The sequence below is a fragment of the Micromys minutus genome (assembly GCF_963924665.1).
Source record: "Micromys minutus genome assembly, chromosome: 32".
Lineage (NCBI taxonomy): Eukaryota > Metazoa > Chordata > Mammalia > Rodentia > Muridae > Micromys > Micromys minutus.
This window is the reverse complement of record NC_137967.1, coordinates 8,934,370-8,957,539: the sequence shown is the minus strand read 5'-3', so window position 1 is coordinate 8,957,539 and position 23,170 is coordinate 8,934,370. Positions and strand designations below refer to the sequence as shown.

The 23,170-nt window shown below is 45.5% G+C and overlaps 2 protein-coding genes across 2 annotated transcripts in view; one reads left to right on the top strand and one right to left on the bottom strand.

The window, feature by feature from the left end:
• The first annotated feature begins 2,777 nt into the window (after nucleotides 1-2,777).
• The window catches only part of LOC308413474 (uncharacterized protein), a 43,089-nt gene continuing 22,696 nt past the window's right edge, over nucleotides 2,778-23,170 (top strand). Inside the window, exon 1 of the mRNA XM_080908471.1 lies at nucleotides 2,778-2,971. The gene's annotated coding sequence lies outside the window, so the exon portion shown is untranslated. The remainder of the gene's footprint in view (nucleotides 2,972-23,170) is intronic.
• LOC308413252 (uncharacterized protein C2orf78 homolog) lies at nucleotides 12,268-21,843 on the bottom strand (the record flags this gene model as incomplete). Its single annotated transcript, XM_080908166.1, has 3 exons — nucleotides 12,268-14,021; nucleotides 15,166-15,867; nucleotides 21,729-21,843. 3 exons carry the CDS (start codon nucleotides 21,841-21,843, stop codon nucleotides 12,268-12,270), a joined length of 2,571 nt encoding a protein of 856 aa, XP_080764292.1.

Genomic DNA, 23,170 nt, shown 5'->3' with positions numbered 1-23,170 from the left:
CCTAGTTTAGTTAACTCTGTTGGTATTCCTGTGGCGTCCTTGACCCTTCCAACTTGCTCAAGCCCGTTCACAACTTTTCCACAAGACTTCCTGAGCTCTGTCTGATGTTTGGCTATGGGTCTCTGCATCTGTTTTCATCCACTGCTGGATGAAGCCTCCCAGGAGACAGTTATGATAGGCTCCTGTCTGCAAGCATAACAGAGTGTCATTAATAGTGTCAGGGGTTGGCCATTCCCTCATCCTCTGCGCCATCTTTATCCCTGCACATCTTGTAGGTAGTACAAGTTTTAAGTTCAAGGTTTTGTGGATGGGTTGATGTCTACTTCCCTCCACCCGAAGTCTTGCCTGACTACAGGATGTGGCCACTTCAGCTCCATATACCTCACTGGCTGGAGTCTTGGTTACAGTCAACCTCAGACTCCTGGAATCTCCCCATTCCCAGGTCTCCAGCTAGTCCCAGAGATGTACCCCATCCATATCTGTTCTCTCTCCTGGCTCTCTCCTGCCCCACCCCACACCTTATCCTCATCCCTCTTCCCCTCCATACTCCCTTCCCACCCGGTTCCCTCCATCCACATCTGAATTCTATTTTATTTCCACTTTTGAGTGAGACACTACATCCTCCCTTGGACCCTCCTTATTGCCAAGTTTCTCTGGCTCTGTCGATTTTCGCATGATGATCCTGTACTTTATGGCTAATATTCACTTAGAAGTGAGTACACACCATATATGTTCCATCACCAAATTCCACAGTGACAGAGAAGGACGGACTTCAGAGAGTTGACCTCTGACCTCCAGACTCGTGCACTAGCATTCACGCACGCGTGCCCACTCCAGTCAGTACCAGCATGCTTCTAGATCTAACATGTTGCTACATTAGTGCAGGTCCCTCTTGCTGCCTCCAGATCCTCAGGCTGTCATAGGGAAGACCGAAGAGCATTTTCATCTAGGAACTCGAGAATAAGCTCCAGTTATTCTTCCAAGCACAAGTGTCTGAGAGTCAAAGTCAGGACATGACTTGAAGTAGATGCTTTTCTTTCATTGCTTCTACAGTTATTATGTGGTCGGTTGGCATGTGTGTCACAGCACATTTGTGGAGGTCTAAGGACAGCTGTAGGAGTCGATTTTGTCCCTTTACTATGCATGTCCCTGACACTGAACCCTTGTCATCAGGCCAGGCGGCAAGCACATATACCCACTGTTTTTGTTAAGGTTTCTACACTGTGATGAAGCACGGTAACGAAAAGCAGCGTAGGGAGGAGGGGGTTTATTACTCTTAAGTATCCAGAGCCACAGTTTATGCATGGAAACCAATGCAGGGCCTGAAGCTGGGCAGGAATCTGTTCTTATTAAAGCTTTATTTATATATTTTATATATTTGAGCGCTCTTCTTAAAGATTTATTGGTTTATTTTATATATGTGAGGTACACTATCACTGTCTTCAGACACACCAGAAGAGGGCATCAGATCTCGTTACAGATTGTTGTGAGCCACCATGTGGTTGCTGAGATCTTAGTTCAGGAGCTCTGGAAGAGAGCAGCCAGTACTCTTAACTGCTGAGCCATCTCTCCAGCCAAGTTCTGCCTGTTTTCTTATGGACCCTACCCAGGCCCACCTGCCCAGGGGCAGGACCATATACAATGGACTGGGCCCTCCCATTATCAATCACTAATTGAGAAAACTTCCTGAAGGTTGTGGAGGCACTTTCCTCAATTGAGACTCCCTTCTCTCAGATGACTTCAGCTTGTTTCAAGTCCATACAAAACTAGCAAGCACACCCACTGAACCATCTTGTCAGCCCCTTAGTTGTTCTGTTGCTGCTGTGACACCAGAGGCACAAGTGAGCAAAGGCATATTTTGGCTGGTGTTCAGAGCTCTGCAGTGTGTAGCAGCAGGCAGGAATGTGGAGTAGCTTGGTTTGTGGCACTGGCTGCTCATACCATGGCTGACCTGGAAGGACAGAGTACCCAGAACCATGCCTGGACTATAACCTTCCTAATCATCTACTTCTGTCAGGGAGGCTGGGCTTCCTAAAGTCACCATAGCCTTCCCAAATAGCACCACCAGCTAGGGAACAAGTGTTTACAACAGAAGCCTCTGGAAGACATTGCAGATTCAAACCATGTGTTCCAAAAGTGAACGATACTCATTCATCTAATGACTCCTAATGTCCCTATTGACAGCGTGAATTACTTTCAGTAGCTCACTTTTCACTTTCGGACAAGGAAAATAATTTCTACCGGATTCCTAGTCAGGAGTTTAAAAAAAAGAGTGATTTAAAAGAACTTATCTGCAAGCATGCAATAATAATCAGAATGCCTTGTTATGAGAATGGTAATCTACTAAATCTCATTCCTCTTTTATTTCATTTGTTGTATGAAATATGGATACACACATGCATACACGGGCCTCAGCCTGCCCAGTGACAGGCGACAGACCATCACCATCAAACCACATTCTGTTTCTTTTAAATGGTTGTGTGGGTGTGAGAGAGACAGGCGCTCTTGTGCTCCTGTGTGTAAACAGCTTGAGGACAACAGTGGGTGAGTTTTTCTCACTAAAAATGTTTGAAACCAGAAGTGTCTCGCACTTAGGAGTTTTCTCGACTTTTGGAGTATCAGCATGGATTTGCTGATTGGACAGTCCTGATCTGAAGTTTTAAAGCTGGAGATTGAGCTGAGATCTGAAGGTTTTACAAGATATTTTGGATTCTGGGTTACTTTGGATGTTGGATTGGGGATTCTCCTGTGCTTTCTTCATAGGGTGACTTGGGATATTCTGAGACAGCACTGCTCGACAGATGAGACCCTGCTTTCTCAGTGCCCTCAAAAGTACAAGGCACAAGACTGAACTTCCTGGACCCGCTGGGCACTTGATGCAAATACTGGCCTCAGTAGAGCGGACTGGCCAGTGGGGCTGGAGGTTTTGGATAGAGGAGAACATGGACACCGTGGTACCAGCATCCCCCAGGTTGGTTATTTATTCTGTCTCTGTGTGTGCATGTGTGTGCTCACCATGCATGTGGAGGTCAGAAGACAACTTACAGCAGTTACAGTGTTCCTTCTCTTATGTGAGTTTAGAAGATTGAACTCCAGTTGTCAGGCTTGGCAGCCAGCTTCTTGACTCCCTGATCCGTTTTGCTGGCCCCCGTCTTCTACTTTAACAGGGTTGCCCAAAGCCATGAGAAAATCAAGAGACTAACACCCAACCTTCCATCCCTCACTCTATGTTGTTATGCCTCATAGTGGTGGGGATGGAACCCAGGTTTCCTACTTGCTGCTTGACAGCTCTACTGTGGAATTTGCACTAGTTTGACTCTGGGCATATCTGCTGGGTAACCCCTTTCCCATATTGAATAAGCAGATACATTGGCAATAGAAACTGCAGGCCCGATCGATCACATGCACACCCATGCTCCAGAGCAGGCACTGTACTTTAATACTTGGAACTGTTAACAGTAGAAACTACGATATGTGCATAGATAGTCCAACATCAGTTTTCAAGTGCAAGTCGGGCTGACCTCATAGAGTAAAGCTCTGTGTGTGTGTGTGTGTGTGTGTGTGTGTGTGTGATGGGTTCACAGGAATTTGATCCTGTTTAGATTGGGAGGAATTCTCTTGATCCTGGAGGGGTTTCCAGGGTCCTCCCTGTAGGCTGCACAGGCACACACTCAGTTCACACTTGTACTCTCCTTTCTGACAAATTTAGTGTCAGACAAGTAACTGCTATCTGCAGGCCTCAGATTTCCCTGTGCAGCTTCCAGCTGGTTTGTGACACTGGGAAACGAGAGAGAAAGGAGTGAAAGTAAAAAGTAAGGTGTGGCTGTGTTTCTTGTGTCCTAACCCCTGGTTGGATGGAAGAGACCTACCTCCCATTGAGTTACTTAAGCCTCGTTCTGGGAGGCAGAGAGCCCCCAGCACAGCTGCTGCCAACAGTTTAAAAGTCATGTGCTTTCTGAGAGGTGGAAATAAATACCTTTAGCTTCTTCTGCCTCATCTGTCCTTTAATGTGTTGAATGAAGCTTAAAATTGAAAAAAAGCTTTAGAGGAATATATGGAAAATCAATGTGGAAAATATGCAGAAGCAAGAAACTTCAGGAGAAACCAGGAGAGAACCCATCAGACATAGGAAACTGCATGTGAGGCCAGGAGAGGGCAGAGCTGTAGATGTCCCAGATGCCTGAACTGGAAGAAAGAGCCATGAGATACAATGGCAAACTTATAAAATAGCTTAGAGGAAAAGATATGTTGTGGTAAATATTAAAATGGTTCTGTTGTTACTAGTCTCACTCTGTGGGAGCCACACCAGGTGCCAGGAGCTGCTACAGCCACACCAGTGCAAAGCTGGAGTGCAATCTCCTAAGTGGTTAGTTCCCAAGCCTGGTACCCACACATCTTGTTCCACAGGCCCGGTAAAAACATAACTCCACAATTATTAACTTATCAAACAGGTTTATATGTTAAATTCTCAATCCATAAACCCTCTACACAATAAACTCACAACCAGCGGTCAAAGGTATAAACTGCTCATCCAGAAAAGATAAATTAGACCCATAAAAACCCTTAGAAATAATCATAACAACTTCATCAAGCTAGAGATGTGCAGAGAGAAATATACACATCAGCTTCCATGTTGGCTCTGGGATCTCTCCTCCTCTCTCTCTCTTTCACTCCTCCAGACTCTTTTTCCCCGCCTACCTCTCTACTCTCCAATCATGTATCGCCTTAACATAAACCTACAAAGATGGACTCAATAAAGGATACACAAAAAGCACTAAAGACTAAGACACTGTTTTTGGTGGTGGTGGCTGAGTGTGTAAAGTTAACACAGTAATAATTATGGAGCATAAATTCATTTTAAGACAGCAGACACACTAGCAGGTTACACATACTGGACAAGTGTTCTGCAACTGAGCTCAATCAGTACCTTCTTTGTGTTTTATTTTGAGCCCGGGGTACCTTGCCCAGGCTAACTTTGAAGTTGTGCTCTCTTGGCTTAGCTTCTCTAGTGGGATAACAGATTTGTACCAGCAGGCCTAGCAACAATTGTCTTCTGCCTGCTCTGGGATCTCTCCCTGGAAATCTAGGACATGGAAATGGTAAACTTGGAAAACTACTAGTAATCAAAACTACAGGAGCCTTTAGAATGATACTTTAGGTGTCCACTAGATGTCAGGGAGCATCCGGAATGAAACAGTGCTGGGGCCTTCTTTCAGAGTCAGGGAGTGATTTCCTTCCATGCCTCATAGAATTCGGGTTTACCAAGTACTTCTGAGGATTCCAGATGGTCCTTGTGAGTAGGAGGTGGATGCAGTCAGGATCAGAGTTATTTCTCTGTAAACAATGTAGCTGGATTGTGCTTTAACACCTCAACAGAGACAGGTAGCTTCAAGGAAACAGAGATAAAGAGAAAGGATAAGATACATAATTGCAGAAGGCATTCATGAGTTGGTGGCTGCTCAAGGGAGTGGAAGGGCAGGAGTTTATTCCTCCTAGAGCGAAGGGTGATAGGTAGATTGTTTTGAGTCCAAAACAGGGCTGCTCCTATGAATGCAAGGGCTTTTCACTCTGGCTTTATTTTATGTTTATTTTTCTTATTTCTGAAGGTAAATCTATATCTTTTCCCTTTATCTATAATAGAATTTTCTGCCCAGTAACTTTGCAGTTTGCCATGGAGAGATCTCATATCTGCAGTTCCCCCAACACTGCTGAACTGGACTGCTGGTATCCTGACAAACATCAGAATTGCCCCAAGGGACCACTTCTAAGCAGGTCCACATCCAATTGTCCCATTTACCACTGATTATTGTCAGTGTTGTAGCGTTTGTCAAGTACCCTGCAGTTATCTGGTTCTTTCCTTTGTAGTGCTGTTTAATCCTCTGTATGTCCTCAGAGAGGGATTCATCTCTGTCCTCTGCCTCAGGTCATTCTCATGCCATCGTCTCCGTTCCTGACTCAGAGAGTACTGATTTCTGTGGTTTGTGTCTACAAGGGACGTTCTCCTTTCTTCAACCACAGGGTTAGCTGTGCTCTAGATACTCATCTAGGTTAGCTCTCGGTGTCTTCGTATGTTTATAGGTAGTTCTATATTCTCCTGCTGTTTAAGTTTAATCTATGCATTTCACTCTAATGCGGGGTGTGTGTGTGTGTATGTGTGTGTGTATGTGTGTGTGTGTGTGTGTGTGTGTGTGTGTGTGTGTTCTGTTTTGCTTTTCATGGCTGTGATAAAGCTATTAGCAAATGTAAGTTGGAGCAGGAAAGTGTGTCTTTCATATTTTTTTTTTTGTCCTGAACAAGATTTACTGTTGTAGTTAACAACCTATCAAGGTATGGGGTGAGGGTAACTGGTGAGATAGAAACAGTTAAAATTCAGCACAACAGTAGTTTTAGAATGCTTACATGACTGTAAGCAAGGTGCATTGTAACCTGGGATAGAACAGGCACAGACATCCAAGGCAGCCACACACTGGCAGCTTATCACAGAGGCTGGGAATGCTGGTTCCTATGGTTGTCACGATCCTCGGGACCTGGGACCTTTTCACAGGGTCCAAACGAGAGGTTTTGGACCTGCAATGGGGAGTTGGGGAGCTAGGCTCTCAGATCATGACATCTGATGGAGTGGCCTGACTGTCTACCCTAGTCATCATGAGAGGAAGAAATAGATTCTGCTGCCCTGTTCAGGAGCTGCTGCAATTACAAACACAGTGTGGTGTGTATAAATTCCCAGCTGTACAGCCAAGCCATGAAGTCACTACAGTGTACTGTGGCAGTCAGATGATCTTCTGATCCTTACATTTCTTGGGCAATAAGATACATCCACATATCTTCAAGTGTTCAAGGACCACCTTCTGTGTCCTAGCTAACAGATAGCTCTCTAGATTTAGAGGTGTGTTTACGTCTTTAGCTCCTTTCCAAAGAGAAGCCTGTCCTCTCTGAGTCAGTCAGCTTTTCCCATCCTACATTCAAAGAAACCAGAGTATAACATTTCCATTTAAATTATAGAATTGTGGTCCTGACTGCTTTATTCCCTATGGGGGGAATTTCTCTAATGCTATTACTATAGAATGCATAAGACCTCTATATGGTATATATTGTGAATATTGCAGACAACATAGTGCAATATTTTATATAAAATTAAATCTCATGGATTTTTCATTTTATGGCAGTGACCAAATTCATTAGCGTTTATTTGATACTGAAAGTGTGAAATTCAACGTGAAGCTCCACAGCCCCATGCTGTTCTAATAGTAGAGAAGTTCACTGAGCTCTGTAGACTTCAGGTCTGACTAATTTCACAATGTGCTGTTTGCTAGTGGGAAGTATTTTATAATAAAAATGGAATGGGTTATTTAAAATTTTAAAAAAGATGTTAAACTTTTCAAAGAGAACAATATTTGTAAAGAAGGTTCAGAAATCTGTCATCATCATCATCAATTTGACATTTCTACCTCAGTCTCCACTCTTTCATCTGCCCACAGTCCTTCTCAACAACCTCCCGTCTGCTCCCTCATCTCCTCCTCCTTTTCTATTCAGAGAAGGGCAGGCCTCTCAGAGATCTAAGCCAAACGTGGCATATCACGTTTTAGTAAGGCAATTCCCTTCATATTAAGGTTGGATAAGGCAATCCAATATGAGAAAAAGGTTCCCAAAAGCTGGCAAATGTGTCAGAGACAGCTCCTGTTTCCACAGGTGTCCCAGAAGATCACCAGGCCACACAGCTGTGACATACATGCAGAGGGCCTAGGGCAGTTTCATGCAGGTCCCCTGGTTGGCAGTTTAGTCCCTGTGAGCCCCTGTCAGCCCTTGTGGCCCAAGTTAGTTGGTTTTGTGGCGTTTCTTGTGGTATCCTTGATGCCTCTGGCTTCTACAATCTTCCCTCTCCCTCTTCTACAAGATTCTCTGAGCTCCACCTAATGGTTGGCCATGGGACTGTGCATGGATGCTGCTGGATGAAGCCTCTCTAATGGCAATTGGCTAGAGACCAATCTATGAGTATAGCAGAACGTCATTAGGAGTCAGCGTTCTTTAAGTAAAGCTCAACATGATTGGTAGGGGTGCAAACAACAAGGGTGGTAATAGGTTTTTCTGGTGGGGTTTTGGGTGGAATTGAACATTCTGAGACTAGTTTTTGCCATGTTGATAAGAGTGTGGTGTGCACTGAATATTTTTTCTCCCTGCAGTAGTCAGTGGTCCCTTTGTTGTATTTCAGCAGCATTCAAAGTAACATGGTTGGCAGGTTGTTTCCTGGTCTTTTTAGTTTTTCATTCTTCATGTTTGGAGTTCCCATTAGTTCCACGGACTGGAAAAATAACAGAGGATAGAGATATTGCTGGGAGAGTACATTGTAGGTGGTCTACAATGTCCACTTTCCAGAGATACATAGGCCTGCGTTCATGGTACTCTTATGGAAGAAGTTAATTCAGCAGGGACCCTGCGAATGGTGTGGGGCTTTCATGTCTGTGCTGGTTCTATTGATCTGTTATGGCCGTGTGCTTTTGAATTTAAATTAATAATCCACTTCTCCTCTGAAGGGGTGTAGTCCCTCTGATTTCCTCCCGACCCTGGTACATCAAGTCTCTGCAGGGTTAGGTGTATCCTCTCCCGCTGAAGCCGTGGTGAGAGGGCAGCCTGTTACCCAGAAACGGACCATGCACAAATCAGTTCTTGCAAGACTCAGGGATTTTCAGGCCAGCTAGAGTGTCAAAGAGTGTGAGAGCAAAGGCGTTCAGTAGTGTAGCCTAGCGTTACCACTCCATAATACAGTGGCCAGCCCACTGACATATTTTAGTGGCAGTTAGCTTGGATGAATGGAGACTGTTAAGTGCTTGAACAGATCTGCACAGTGGTAGCTTGGTCTGTGGCAGTGGACATAACAGTTTGGAGTCAAAGGAGCCATGGAAAGTCCTGATATTGTGGCTTTGCATCCCAACCTTTACTCACTAGTGAATCCAGACCCTCGTGGTATGTGATGTTTCTAGATGCTAGAGAAAGAAAAGTGGTGCTTTAACTGAAAGTAGGGGGCTCCCAAGTTCCGCCTTTATACAGTGGTGAAGTGCTCGTATCCCCCCCCCCCGAGTTTCTTTAAATAAGAAAAGCATGTCTATCACATACCCCATCTATACTTTTTAAATTGAATGCACTAGTGATTTGCACATCGGTATGAACTGTGGCATCATCAGCAATGTCTATGTTAGGGCCAGATGTTGGTGTCCAACTAGAGAAGCCTGGATCAGGAAGCTGTGATCTCTGCAAACATGGGGGCTATTTTCAGTTACAAAGGTGAAGGGAGTCCCCTTGGCAGGAGACTGTATGTAACTGGAAACAATGTTACTGTGACAAATGTATCCATTCCCAGGAGAAAAATCCTCTTATGATTTCTCTCATATGTTGATCCTTGATCATACATATAGAGCTATTCATGAACTGCTACACAACCACAACTGCTTCACAACTACAGCGTTGTGTAGGAGAAGGATGAGGACTCAGGGTTGTGGTGAGAGGTGAGGAACGGGCAAGTCTTGGTAACAGAGAGTGTCAGTATGTAGTGCACCCCTCAAGGAAGAAAGAGCGAGTTCAGTGGACGGTTCCATGAGAATTAAAACCAGTGAGGATAATTTCAACACAAGCCTAACATTCTGTTAATTGCTTTAACACTGAAAATTCTTTTCCTACGCTTTATGTTATGTTTTATTAGCACATGGTTCTTAATTTGGAAACACAGAGGTTCAGAGTATCAGAATGAGAAGACGTGCGTTCAGCTCTTCCATTTCACTCCTAGGATGGAAGGAGGCTTCTCTCCGGAGCTTCTGGAGCTAATGCAGTACACGGTGAACGCCGCCACCAGAGAGCTCCATCAGCTGCTGCTCCACAGCATGTCCCCACTGGACCCTGTCCTTGTGTGGGTCATTTAACACAGGCATCGGGGTATTTCATGCTGGCCTTGTTAAGTCATCTGGATGGGTGACCGTGGGCAGCAAATGGCCTGCGTTAGAGTGGGGTTATTGACTCTTGGTACGTGTTGGGAATATGGTATTTTGAAGATAACTACACCATGACTGTCTACCGCAAGTTGGATTTAATCACCCAATAAAACCCCATTTTCATTCCTTTCAGGAGTAGAAAGGCATCCTGACATTACCAAGGAAGCACAAAATACTCTGGGTAGCTTAAACACACCTCGTGTGACCCACAGCCGTATTACCTAGTATAGCCTAGCATGGCCTACTTCTGCCGCTAAATAGACTTTAGATAATTGAGTCTGAATTGAGTTCCAGTTAAAAACATGTTCCTTTAAATCCCACTGGGTTTTAGAAAGATAACAAATATGCCCCCTCCCTAAAATGTGGGTTTCTTCTCAAGCGATGCTGGGAAACCTGGATAGCTATCTGGAATGAAAGGAACTTGGTTCCACCTGGGGCAGTGGAGTACGTTTGTGCTCCCATAACTCAGACAGAGGCAGGGGCACTCGCAGAGGCACAGACTCAGGCAGAGAAAGGAGGAGCAGATGGACAGAGACACAGAGAGGCGCAGGGAGACAGAGACTTGGGAGTGTTGGGGAGGCAGGGAGGCAGAGACACAGAGGGAGAGAGGCACAGAGGTAGAGATGGGGGCAGAATGGAGGCAGATCCCTGTGAGTTCAAGGATATTGCAGTCTACAGTGTCTGCACTGTAGCCCAGGATAGCCAGGGCTATGTAGCGAGACCCTGTATCAAGACACTAAAGGGGTCCTTCCCAGCAATCGAAGCAGTTACTCAAGGGTATGACTGAGAGAGCAAGAGCCAGCCTTTGCTATTACTACTGCAGACAGGAAATCAACACATAGATCATTTGCAATTAAACAAAATATCTAAGTCATGGGAATGGAGGCAACCCAGTTTGTAAAGGGCAAATAAAAGACAGCCCTCAAAGTTTTAATACAAACAGAGCACGAATGCATAAAAGCCTGTGGATTTAGGAGGAGTCAGAGCAATGTATCAGAGAAGGAATGACAAACACCCCTGTGGGAGTGCACAGGAAGAAATGCTGTGTGCACTGCTGGTGGGGATGTGATGTATTTCTGCCTGCTTGGATGTCCCAATAACGGGACCTTCTAAAGCCAAAACCTAGCCTACCACATGGCTCAAATACACCATTCCAAAAACTCAACATATTAGAAAGACCCTTGTCATCAGTGTTGGTCACAGCAGTGTCTCCAGTACGTTAGGGAACCAGGCTTGGTGTCCAACAGCATTGTCATGGGCGAGGAGAATGTGACAGACAGAGAGAGGAAAGTACTTTAAGCCATAAAAAAAACGAAGCTATGTTTCTAGGGCCTGCTTTCGTCCTGGGTCAGGTGAGATGGCTGTACAGAGAACATTTGCTGCTCGTGCAGAGTCCCCAGGCTGAGTTCCCACCAGCCTCACGGTGCCTCTCAACCTTCCTCAGTTCCAGATCCACACGTCTGACATTGTCTTCTGGCCTGTGTGGGCACTGCAGACGTGTTGTTCCAGAATGCATGCAGAGGAGACATACACGCAAAATAAATATTAAATGCATGTTTTCTAAAATGGATCCAAATTGAGACAGACATACTAATCTAAATAAACCCATCTCAGAAAGCTGGTCGTCCTGATATGTTTCCAGCCTGATATGTTTCCTCTCAGATCTGTGTTCTAAACTGTGTATATACACATGTACACAAAAGCCTGTTTTCCGTTCCAAGAAGCAGCAGGAAGTGCTCTGTTCCTTACAAATTATGGTTAAGGGCTGGAGTGAGAGGTTTGAAATGGCAAGAACTGTGAGTGTTAAGTTGACAGGAAAATGTTTAGGAAACATCCCATATTTAGTGACTAGTGCAATGAAAATAAAAGCCAAGGAAAATAATTTTATTACCACCAGAACTATGATGGATTGCTTTAGTAGTAAATACATATTATCAGACAGAGTTTTATAGCATCTGATATAGTTATGTAACATATACTACGCTGTCAATAAAAATGAACTATATCAAAGTTACAAGAACAACAACAAAGCCCCTGTATATACTGTGGGTTAAAGAACTGACTTAAATTACCCCAGTTAATTTTACTGACTAAATATTTACAAGTATTATAGAAAATGTGTTCATTTATATATAAGCAAGCATCTACATATTTATCTACAAAGCTGCCTATTTCCTTATGTATCTACGTATTCATATGGCCCTTGAAGTCCTACATATATGTACCTGTATCTGTACCTTTCACTGTGCACATCAAGAGCACCGTGTTACAAAGACCTGGGCAGATATTACATTGCGTACCCATAATATTGGGAAATTTCCATATCCTCCTCCCTCTGCAGGAAAAGCTGCAGCTTCCCAGGACAGGGCTTCTTGGCAGCATTCTCGCGCTCCTGCTGGGCCCGCCTCTTCATGGCCTCCCTCTCTGGCCTCTGCTCTTTTGTGATGGGCTGTGAGACCACTGGCCCCAGAATGTCGACCTTCCTCCATGGAATGGGTTGGCGGCTGAAGTCTTGCAGCAGATACTGGGTCTGAGGTTTGGGGGGTGATGGTGCCTTGTTCCTGGGAGCAGTAACAGGCTCTCTCTGGAATGAAGTGTAGGGTACGGGCCTCATGTAGGCCGCCTGAGACACAGCACTAGACTGGATGGTGCTGGCTGCATTAGGTCGCGTAGCACTGGAGGAGACTGGCGGAGCTGGCTTGGCAGAGGGCATCAGAGCTGTGTTAGCAGGACCTGACTGGGATGGATGGTCTGAGTGGGAATGAGGCCGCACAGGGTAAGCTGCAGTGGACCTGTGTGAAGCCACGGGGAGAGGCTTTCTAGAAACAGGTCTGGCTTGAGGCTTGTCCAGGGTGGGGAAAGGCAGAGGTACTAACCTGACCTTCCCAGGCGGGGGCAGCTCGTACTGGGACTGAGATGGACACTCCTTATGGGCACTGGCCTCTGCTCTCTGAGCATTAGCTGGGCTTCTGTCAGGACCCTGGCCTTTGCGTGGCATATCCAGCAGGGTGGCTGGGCCTGGCTTGGGATCTTTGTTACTGGTGAAGGTTCGCAGACCCCTGAAGGAGGAGATGCCAGGCTTCTTCTCACTCCTCTTCCCCAGTGGGTGGAAGACCTGCACAGACTCCAGCATGTGCATGCCAAGGTGGGTTCGAGGCTTCTTGAAGCTGTCATGGCTGAGCTCAGGTGGATTCCTCTTCCTCTTGGTCTTGGGGATGGTGGCCTTCTCTTCTGCTTTGACTCTGTTCCTTGACTGCTTGAGCTCCTCTGTTTTCTTGGAGTTGTTCTCTGGTCCATTTGGTCTTCTTTGCCCCAGTCCGCTAGCTCTCCTATGCCTTCTGGGTGCATCTTTGGGAACTTTGCCCTTCAGATGCTTTGAGATGTTGTCAGTGGTCCTGTTCTTGTGCCCTGCACCGTCCACAGCCCCCTCCCCTTCCACCACGAGCTGGATTTTGGCCTGAGGAGCTTCATCAAGCAGGTCAGAGGCTTTTAGGTCATTCTTCCTCACCTTATCTGAGGGGGTGCTCATGACTCTCCAGTTCTGAAGGGGAGGGTCCTGGTCTATGTCTTTGAGGGTTTTGAAGAGTTGGGGAAGGTGATTATCTGCCTCCAGTGTAGTGATTTCCTCAAAATCAATAGTGGACACCATCAGACTGTCCAGTGCTCCTTTTTCTTCCAGACCCACGCTGACGCCTCCCAAGCTGGCATTGTCAGAAGCAGACTTCTGTCTTAGGCTCTCGGAGTCAGTGCAGTCAGGGTGCACTAAAGGAAGGTGTGGCAGGTCTTGGTTTTCTTTAGTGTCCTCATAGGCATCCCGAGGCATTGACAGCTCAGCTTCCACCCCATGCATGTTTTCGTTCTCTCTTTGTTCCAGTCCTGGAGCTGGAGGCACGGCCAGGATTTCTGAAGGACTGTGGATAGGGGCTGTCAATGACCTGTACCCACTGACAGGGGGTGTCCTCAGCTGGAGAACCTCGGTGGAAACAGGCCAGAATATCTGGCCTGAAGGTGGCAATCCTAGGGACACCTCTGTGTCCAGCACTGGAAAAGAGTGAAGGAAGAAATCAGTGCTGGTTCGTGAGTGAGATGCCCCCACCCCACCCCCATGTCACAGCCCCACAGCACGCAGCCCCTGCAGGAGGTAGGGGAGTCCTGTGAGCAGACAGACAGCAACTCTGATGACAGGTGGTGACTGCTCGGTTTCTGCTGGCCATGCTATAACATGTCCTTTCCGGGCTCTTTTGTGTTCTTTTGTGATTGTGTAGTGTGTGGGGCATAGCCTCCATGGTCAGGTTATAGAATTTTCTCAATGGTACAGTGATTCTCATCCTTGGGGCTTTGCTATTAGGACGGTTGTCCGGGTCATAATTTTCAAGAAATTACCTGGCTCTACCAACTTCTTTCAGTTTAAAGCATTGCTCAAACCCTCAGAAGCCTGACTTTTTATGTGGGTTTAGGCATCCAAACCCAGTTGGACCTTCCTTCAAAACAAGCATTTGAACAGCTGAGGCTTTCCTCCAGCCCCATGTTTTACAGACTTCCTATAAGTGATACACAACATGATATAAGAAAATGAAATATGTGGGCTTGGCCATGACTGCATTAGAGAAGACATCTACACGATCTTATATTGTTGGCATTGGGTTGCCTCTGAAGCACTCTGTCAAAAGAAAAAAGAAAAAGAGCATCTTTGGCTACCTTAGCGACGGAACATGGTCAGCATGCTACTCCCTCTATAAATTTTAAGTGTAAGAGAATGCCAGGACAGGTGCTGGGATCTGGAAGGAATTCTTCCTCCAGGACAGATGCTAAGCTGCATTGCTCTGGAGAGGGATTTCAACTGAAAGAAAATCCCGTGTTACCAAAACCAAAAGTCCTCATTGTCTTCTATACCCCAGAACCATAGTTCAGGAAGGAGTCAGATACGATGTACTGGTGCATGGCACTGATTAGCTTTTGCTATATGTTTGAGTATCATGTGCTTCTGGGCACCACTGAGTGCAGGATGGATACCACTCACCAAGGCTTTGCATCCTCTCTCATTCAGTCTGAAGATGAAAAGCCATGAGCTCTATTTAACCTGTAAAGACTTAGAATCTCCGGCTGTGTGTTCACTACTAAAAGGTAGAGCTGAGTATCCCTGGACTGCTGATCACGTGCCTTTCCCTCCTGAGTCTGTACTCACCCAGAAGACTGTTGTCTGGCACATTTTGAGCAGACAAGTCAGAGGTGGAGATTGGTTTTTGGAGATTTCTTGTCTGCGTCTCCTTTTCCACCATCACCGTCTCTGGTTGAGGGGCAGACTCCTCACGTGCAGGGTAGGAAACAGAGCTGTAGGGCTGCTGTCCCGGTTCTCCAAGTATCAGATGGTTCAGGCTGTTGTGGTGGTGGCACATGTGGCTGCCATCCTGGTAGGAAGGTGGTGTGACCTGGACAAAGCTGGTTAAAAGTGTTGGATGGAAGGGGACAATGGTATTGGGATGGAAAACTTTATCCCACTGGGCTGTCGGAGACAGGGAGGAGAGGGCAGTGTCCTGGTCAGAGATAGTCGTATTGAATTCCTGGAGTGCATCGCCCTTGTCTTTGCTTTCTGGGAGGTCCCATTTGAGTGCACCTGGATAGAAGAGTGCTGAGGTTGAGTTCTGCATCTGGTCAGTCAGCTCCACCAGCATGGCCGTGCTGGTGTGTGGGTTAAGGTAGGCTCTGCCCGGGATCAGCTGGAGAGAAGTGCTCGTGGTTGGTGGCAGGAACCACGCTAAACTCACAGCTGGGGTGGAGACCCTGGAGATGTCGCACATCCTTTCTGAGTGTGTAGAGTTGCTCAGTACAGGCAGAGAGGGCTGAAGAGCACTTTCTGTCCCAAAGAAAGGTGGACTTTGGTAATTTTCTGTAGGGAGAGAGGGGACAGTGGTTGAGGCTGATGCTTTCTATGTTCTGTAAGGAGCAGTGCTGTCTCCATTTTATACTGGCTGGGACTGTCTAAGACTGAAGTTCCCTCTCACATCACAACCGCATGTGTTCAAATCGATTCTTGGTACCATCCAGGATGAGACTCATTTGATGAAGCCTGTTCTTCCTCTGATGGCAAGGAGTTTCTAATTGATCTCGTTCAACTTCTGCTCCAATCTAGGCCCAGTCCTCCTTTGCCCTGGTTTGTCTTGCCCTCATATCTCCTATGATACTGCTTCATTACCATGTCCTAGAGCAGAACTAGAGGTAAGAGAGCCAGAGACCGCTGAAGCCTCTTGCTGTGCCCTGCCCTGTGCAGTTTTCACTCTGTGAAGAGACAGGTTCTCTTTACTATGTCAGGCTAGCCTTGGAATCACAGAGACAGGCCTGCCCCTGCCTCTGGAGTGCCGCTGTCATAGGTGAGTCCCAGCCCCACCAGGATTGTCTATATGCTATGAGTTTTTCTTTTAAATGATGCATACAGGATTTTATATGAGTACCATATTTACCTAATTACTTCTTCCCCTTCTAACTCCTCCTGTGTCCCTCCCACTCCTTTTATAATTAATGACTTTTTATGGTTGAAGTATAATATGCGTCTCACTTTATAAACACTACCTGCTGATAAACTTTTATGGAGCTTGCACATATTTATGCCTGACTTTTTTAGGATTTGCAAACCTATTTCTTAGAAGGTTTTCCCATAAATAAGATCGTTTCTTCCTTTCTTCCCAGTAATCATAATCTTATGGAGGGGAAGCCTTGATAATATCCGACATAACCCATGTATGCAAGAATCAGGGAATGACATAGTAAGCGTCAGGACTCAGAGTGGGATAGTCCCTCTGTGTATGACAGGGGACATGTACCCAGACAGATCTCAGCAGTGCAGCTGCTGTCATGGAATGACAATTCCTTGAGCCCTTTGGTTTGAAATTTGTGCCTCTCTGCAGCATTCAGTCCCAGACTATCTGTGTGTTCCCCTGGGATCATTCATATACTCTTGACTTCTTTTATTTCTAGCCCCTCATCTTTATACTTTGGGTTTTTTCCTCTCCCCAGTTCCCGTCTTTCACGTAACAGCCTCAATATTTCTACAGTAACTTCCTCCTCAGAGTCAAGTCCTCTCTTAGTCTCTCCCACATTCGTTTGCCTCTTAAGATTCAACAGTTCAGAGCCCAGAGCGTAGTGACACTGTAATCCTCCTGAGGTGGATGTAGAACACTTAAGACCAAAGTACCTGTCTAAAGTCACATTCTTAGTAAGAGCCAAATCTAAATGTGACATCCAATTTGAGCCGTCTGTACCTATGGCATCCCTAATATTCTAAGGTCTTAATCATATACTAAAACTAAGGAAAGATGTGATCAAAATAAATGTTTTAAGATTTTGTTTCTTACCTGACATGATGGTATGGTACAGGGGAGGGTAACAGTAATTCACACGAGAACAGGGCTGAATAAATAGTTGTCTTTGTCTGATCTGCTGACCAAACCAGCAAGGGTGTCCAGTATTAGACAGAGCCCACTGGTCACTGGTCACAGGTTATCTGTGATGATCCAAATTTGTTTACAGACAGCTCCATGGAAACCCCAGGATTCTACCAGGTGCTGGTAGGCTGGGAGGGAGAATGATGTCATAAATCAAGAAGTAGCCAATTGGAAGGTCAGATTCTGAGCTACAAGGCAGGATTGGGTGGGGAAGATGACAGAGGACCAGCTTCATCCATGAAGCTGAGGCATGTGCTGATCAGAGTTGACCATGGCTTGGCAAGTCTCACTTGCCATGACTTTTAGCCTCTGAGGTCGTGACAGTGCTTTTGATAAGGTTCATAGATGAACGTATTTATAATGTGCATATGATGTATAACATTCCAAAAGATTGTATCCCTTCAGTGCCCATTGTATACCCGGACAACCCTTCAGAAGGAAGGAGAGGGGCATATAGGTTGGGGCAACTTAGTTGAGAAACCGTTTCACTTGATCTGAGTTACTGTCAGCATCTGTCTATGACCAAAGGTAGAGATCTGAGGTTCCATTTTGACTGCGTTGAAGAGTAGGGTTGTGGAGATTATGAATGCTAAGACTCTTCTCTTTCAGTTTCTTCTCCAGGAGTTCCTCTTTCAGTTGTTCTGACCCCAGTTGACTTCCCATCTCTCTTCTCTGTATGTAGGCTTTGATCTTTGGACCAGCATGACCCCGCATCCTTATATCAGTGGGCAATAGCACTGAATTTTCAGAAGCGGTGGCCTTCATTTTATCATGCAGATGTGATAAGGCTGGCGGTGTGTGTCCCATTATTCAGATCTTCTTGCTTTTCTCATGCCTCTATGCTGCTATTTCTGCATACTTTTCTGGTATTTCTTTCCTTTATCCGAGACAGGCTTCTCCGCAGCTCACGTCCTGGATCCCAGTGTACATCACCATCCGTCCTCAGACTCAGGGACACGTTTGTTGTCTTTGCCTCCTTGTTTTTAGTTTCATGGTTGTAAGCTGGCTGCCTTCCCTCTTTGTCCCTAACAGAAAGGATTGTGACAGTTCCTGTAGCATCTCCCTTCTTGCAACAGCCTCTGTAGAATTCTAGGCTTCTCCCATTCCCTGCCATGCTTGACTCTGAGCCCCACCTAAATAGAGAGGGAATAGAGAAAGAAAGAGGTGGAGAAAGAAGTCCTTAATTGGTACAAGGAGTTGGGTTACATGAAAAAAAGCAACGGAGGCACTTTTCTTTGTGGATAAAGGACCAACCTTTCCCCCTTCTCAGTGTATCTTCATAAGCCTGCATGTTTTTGGCATTTTGTAGACATATACCCAAACCTTGTGTCTTTCCTTATGTGTGTGTGTGTTGTATCTCCAGTTTCTGTGACTCCCTGGTAGGTTCATAGACTATGTATGGATCATGGCTTGTGTCTAGTATGCATTCATATGCCATCTGTAGTCTAAGTGTGTCTTAAAGCACCAGCTCATGTGACTGTATCTAGAAGTCTTTATTAAAAATGACACTAGAGCCACTTAGCTGTGTTCCAGCAATTGCACGAGGCATCTCAACAATCTCCGTGAAGCTTTCAGTCTGAGCTGGTGCTGTAGCTGCGTGTCCAGCTCCATAGAGACGTCCCTCCATGTCCCTTCATGCAGACGGTGCAGTGTTGTGTAATTCTGGGCAAATCTCTGCTGGAAGGATGTCCTTTTTCACTTGGCACCCAAAGTGAGATATCTTCCTGACACATCACTTGTCAGACCATGGGACGTATTTGCCAAGGCTGTGTCTGAAAGTAGGCTCCTTGTTGTAGGTGTTTCAGAAACTGATGTTGGCATACTACAACACTGTAGACCCAGGATGAGTGGACCATCACCAGGACTGTAAGATGGATCAGTCTACGATGAGAGGGAGAGGGAGAAAAATACTGTTATTTATGTTTTACTATGTAATCCATAATTTCTGCGCATTTAAAAATCTTTTTCGTCATTTGTTTATGTTTCCTTTTATTGGAAATAGCTTATGTTCTCATAGACTGTATCCCAGTTTTAGTTTCCCTCCCTCTACTCTGTCTGACACATCCCCAGCCTCCCTGTGACCAGTATCCATTCCCCCAGTCTTTCCGTAGAAAAGAACATGCTTCTATGAGACAACTAACCAGTTCCAAAGAAAATACTCAGATGAAGCGCACCCCTGCTTTTCCACATTGAACACGGATAACTGAGGAGAGGAAACGACTCCTAAGTCAGAGGCTCTTTTAAAAGCCTCTACCGAGATGGTTGAATGTGTTTTTATACCAGTTTGTTTATATGGTGGGTTACATTGATAGACTCCTATATATTGAACCATCCCCACATCCCTGAGATGGTCGACTTGACCACGGTGGAATTATGTTTTTGATGTGCTGTTGGATTTGGTTTGCATTAACTTACTGAATATTTTTGCATCAGTGTTCATAAGGGAAATTGGCCTGAAATTCTTGCTTTGTTGAGTTCTCTCTGGCCACCAGTCTCTCTAGTTTCTTTATGAATGCACTTACACTATGACCTTTACTCTTAGCAGCACTTTCATTGTTTCTACTGCATTTGGGTACGTTGTGCCTGCATTTTTATCGACTATTAGAAAGTCTTTAATTTTTTTTCTTTATTTCTTCCTGGCTGAGTGATCATTGAGTAGCCAATCGTTTGGCTTCCAAGAGTTCATAGGCTGTTTCCTCTGTCGTTGAAGCTTGCTCTTAATCAATGGCGATCTGATAAGGTGCAAGGAGTTGTTTCAAACATCTGCTATCTGGTGAGATTCAGTTTTGGACTCACAACCCCACACTAGTCCCATCGTCCTTACTTCTCCTACCCAGCTCTCCACCTCTGTTGCCTCCTATAACTATTTTATTCCTCGGTCTAAGTGTGTTTCGAGCATCCTCCATTGGCCTTTTTTTTTTTTTTTTTGCTCATCTTTTGGGTCTGTGGAGTGTAACGTGGGTGTCCTGTATTTTATGGCCAATATCCATTTATAAGTGAGTACATATCATGCATGTCATTTTGGGGCTGTGTTACCTCATTCAGGAAGATATTTTCTAGTTTCACTTGTCAGCAAAATTCATAATGTCCTTGTTTTTAATAGCTTACTGGTATTCCATTGTGTAAGTGAACCACATTTTCTGTATCCGTTCTTCAGTTGAGGGGCATGTTGGTTGTTTTCAGTTTCTGGCTATTATGAATAAAGCTGCTACGAACATGGTGGAGCACATGTCCCTGGGGTATGGTGGAGCATCTTTTAGGTTTGTACACAGGACTGGTGTAGCTGGGTTTTCAGGTAGATTGTTTTCCAGAGTGGCTATTCAAGTTCACATTCCCACCAGCAATGTAGGAGTGTCTCCTGTAACTTTAATTTTTTAAAACACCCGTCTTTTTAATTATTTTATTTATTTATATTCTAGCCATTGCCCCACCTCCCAACTCCCCTTCCCACTGTTCTTCACCCCACTCATCCTCCCCTGCCTCCAGGAGGGTGCTTCTCCCCCATCCCCCAGGCCTTCTCATTCCCTGGGGCCTCAAATCTCTTACGGTTAGATGCATCTTTTCCCACTAAGGCCAGACCAACCAAGCAGATCTCTGCTGTATATGTGCGGGGGGGTGGGGGGTCTCAGACCAGCCTGTGTATGCTGCCTAGTTGGTGGCTCAGTCTCTGGCTGGTCTTGTGGTGTCACCCTTCCCTCCAGTCTCTTCAGTTCTTCTCATAATTCAGCCATAGGGGTCCCTGATGTCTGTCTCAGTCAGTTACTGGTTGAGCCTCTCAGAGGTCAGCCATGATAGACTTCTGTCTTCAGTCTCTTCTCCAATTTTGTCTCTGCAGTTCTTTTAGACAGGAACAGTCCCGGGTCGGAAATTTTGACTGTGAGTTAGTAAACATGTCCCTCCACTTGAGACCCTGTCTACCTACCGAGTGGACTCTTTGCTTTCCCTCTCCGCATTGTTGGGCATTTTGGCAAACATCACCCACACTGAGTCCTGAGAGTCTCACCTCCCAGGTCTATGTTACTTTCTAACCAGTCTCCCCAGCCTCCAGGCTGCATATTTCCATTCATTCTCCTGGCCCTCTGGGCTTCTCTCCTGTCCCCCACCCCCTGTTACCCCTTTCCATTTCCCCCACTCCCATTCAGGTCCCCTCTCTCTCTGCCTCCCATGATTATTTCCTTTCCCCTTCTAAGTTTGATTGAAGCCTCCTTACTCGGGTATTTCTGCTTGTTAAACTTCTTATGGTCTGTGGGTTGTGTCTTAGGTATTCTGTACTTTTTTGGATAATATCTACCTGTCAGTGAGTACATACCATGCATGTCCTTTGGGGCCTGGTTCAGATCACTCAGGATATTTTCTAGTTCCACCCATTTGACTGCAGTACCCATGATGTCCTTGTTTTCCATAGCTGAATAGTAGTACTCCATTGTATAAATGAACCACATTTTCAAAACAATCTCAGGGTTGTTTTGATTTACAATTTAAATTTCGCTGATGAATAAGGACTTTGAACATTTCTTTAAGTGGTTCTAAATTTTATGAAGGTGATCCTGATGAGATCTGATAAAGGGAGTCCCAACTCGCCATCTCTTGTCACCAAACAGGGGTCCCATGTAAATCCACAAATAACATACTCTGTTGCTACAGTGGGGCCCCACTGCTGAGAACAGCATCTCTATCGCTCATTGAACATGGAGAAGTCAGGCTGGTGCCTATAAGAACCCTTCACCCATGCGTTCCAATGGGATGTTGTTGTTGTTTGTTTTGTTTTGGTGTTGGAAGTTACTCTGCAGGCTACCAAAAGAGAAACATAAACATCAACGTAGACAAGAAAAACCTTTGATCTATCTGTCCTGCCAGAAAGACATGAAACAAGATGGTGGCATAGAACTTGTGGGAGTAGCCAGCTAAATCTGATTTGACTTAAGGCCTATTCCACAGGAAGGAACCCATATCTGACACTGCTTGGGTGACCAGGAACAGACACAGCGACCCCCAGTCAGACATTACCCGGAGAGAGAATCCTTGCCCACACACATGTAGGTGGGATGTCTCCATCACATCTCTGCCCCCCAGAGCTCAGGAAGATTTTAAGAGATGAGGGTGTGGTGGGGAAGTGATGTTGGGCACCAGAAAATGGCCCCCAGAGTCAGAAGCAGCAAGCTCAGGGCCTACAGGGCTCTGTACCAGGTCCTCTACGGAAGTATTACTAAGCTAATAGCCGTAACACTATATTTTTCATGGGATCCTAGACCTAAATATGAATTGCAAAGTGTGGAAATTGTGCAAGAGTGTTGCAGTAAATATTAAAAATAAAAATTGTTCATCTCTTTATCGGCCCCACGGTAAAATCGAGGTAAAAGCGGACTCTGTGGGTCCGATTCTAGCACGGAGCCCCACGCACCTCTGCTTCCCTGTCCGATGCCGACACCCAGGTCTCACTCCATTCCCTTGGTTTTCCTCCACCCTCCCTACTGTCTCCATCCCAGGGTGTTTCTCTAGCCCCAAACCCCACACAAATGCAACTCTATAGCCTGATAGCTTTTCACACAGCTTTATGTATTTAGTTCTCAATGCACAATCCCTCTACACAACAAGATCACATCAAATAGACAAAGATACAATTTACCCTTCTATATAAGATATTAGACCTATTAAATCCCTAATGCTCATAGCCATTTAATGCCAATTAAGCCCACCTGGATCTAGCTCATCTTTATGGAGGTTCACCTCGGAACTTCTCTTCTGTCCTCC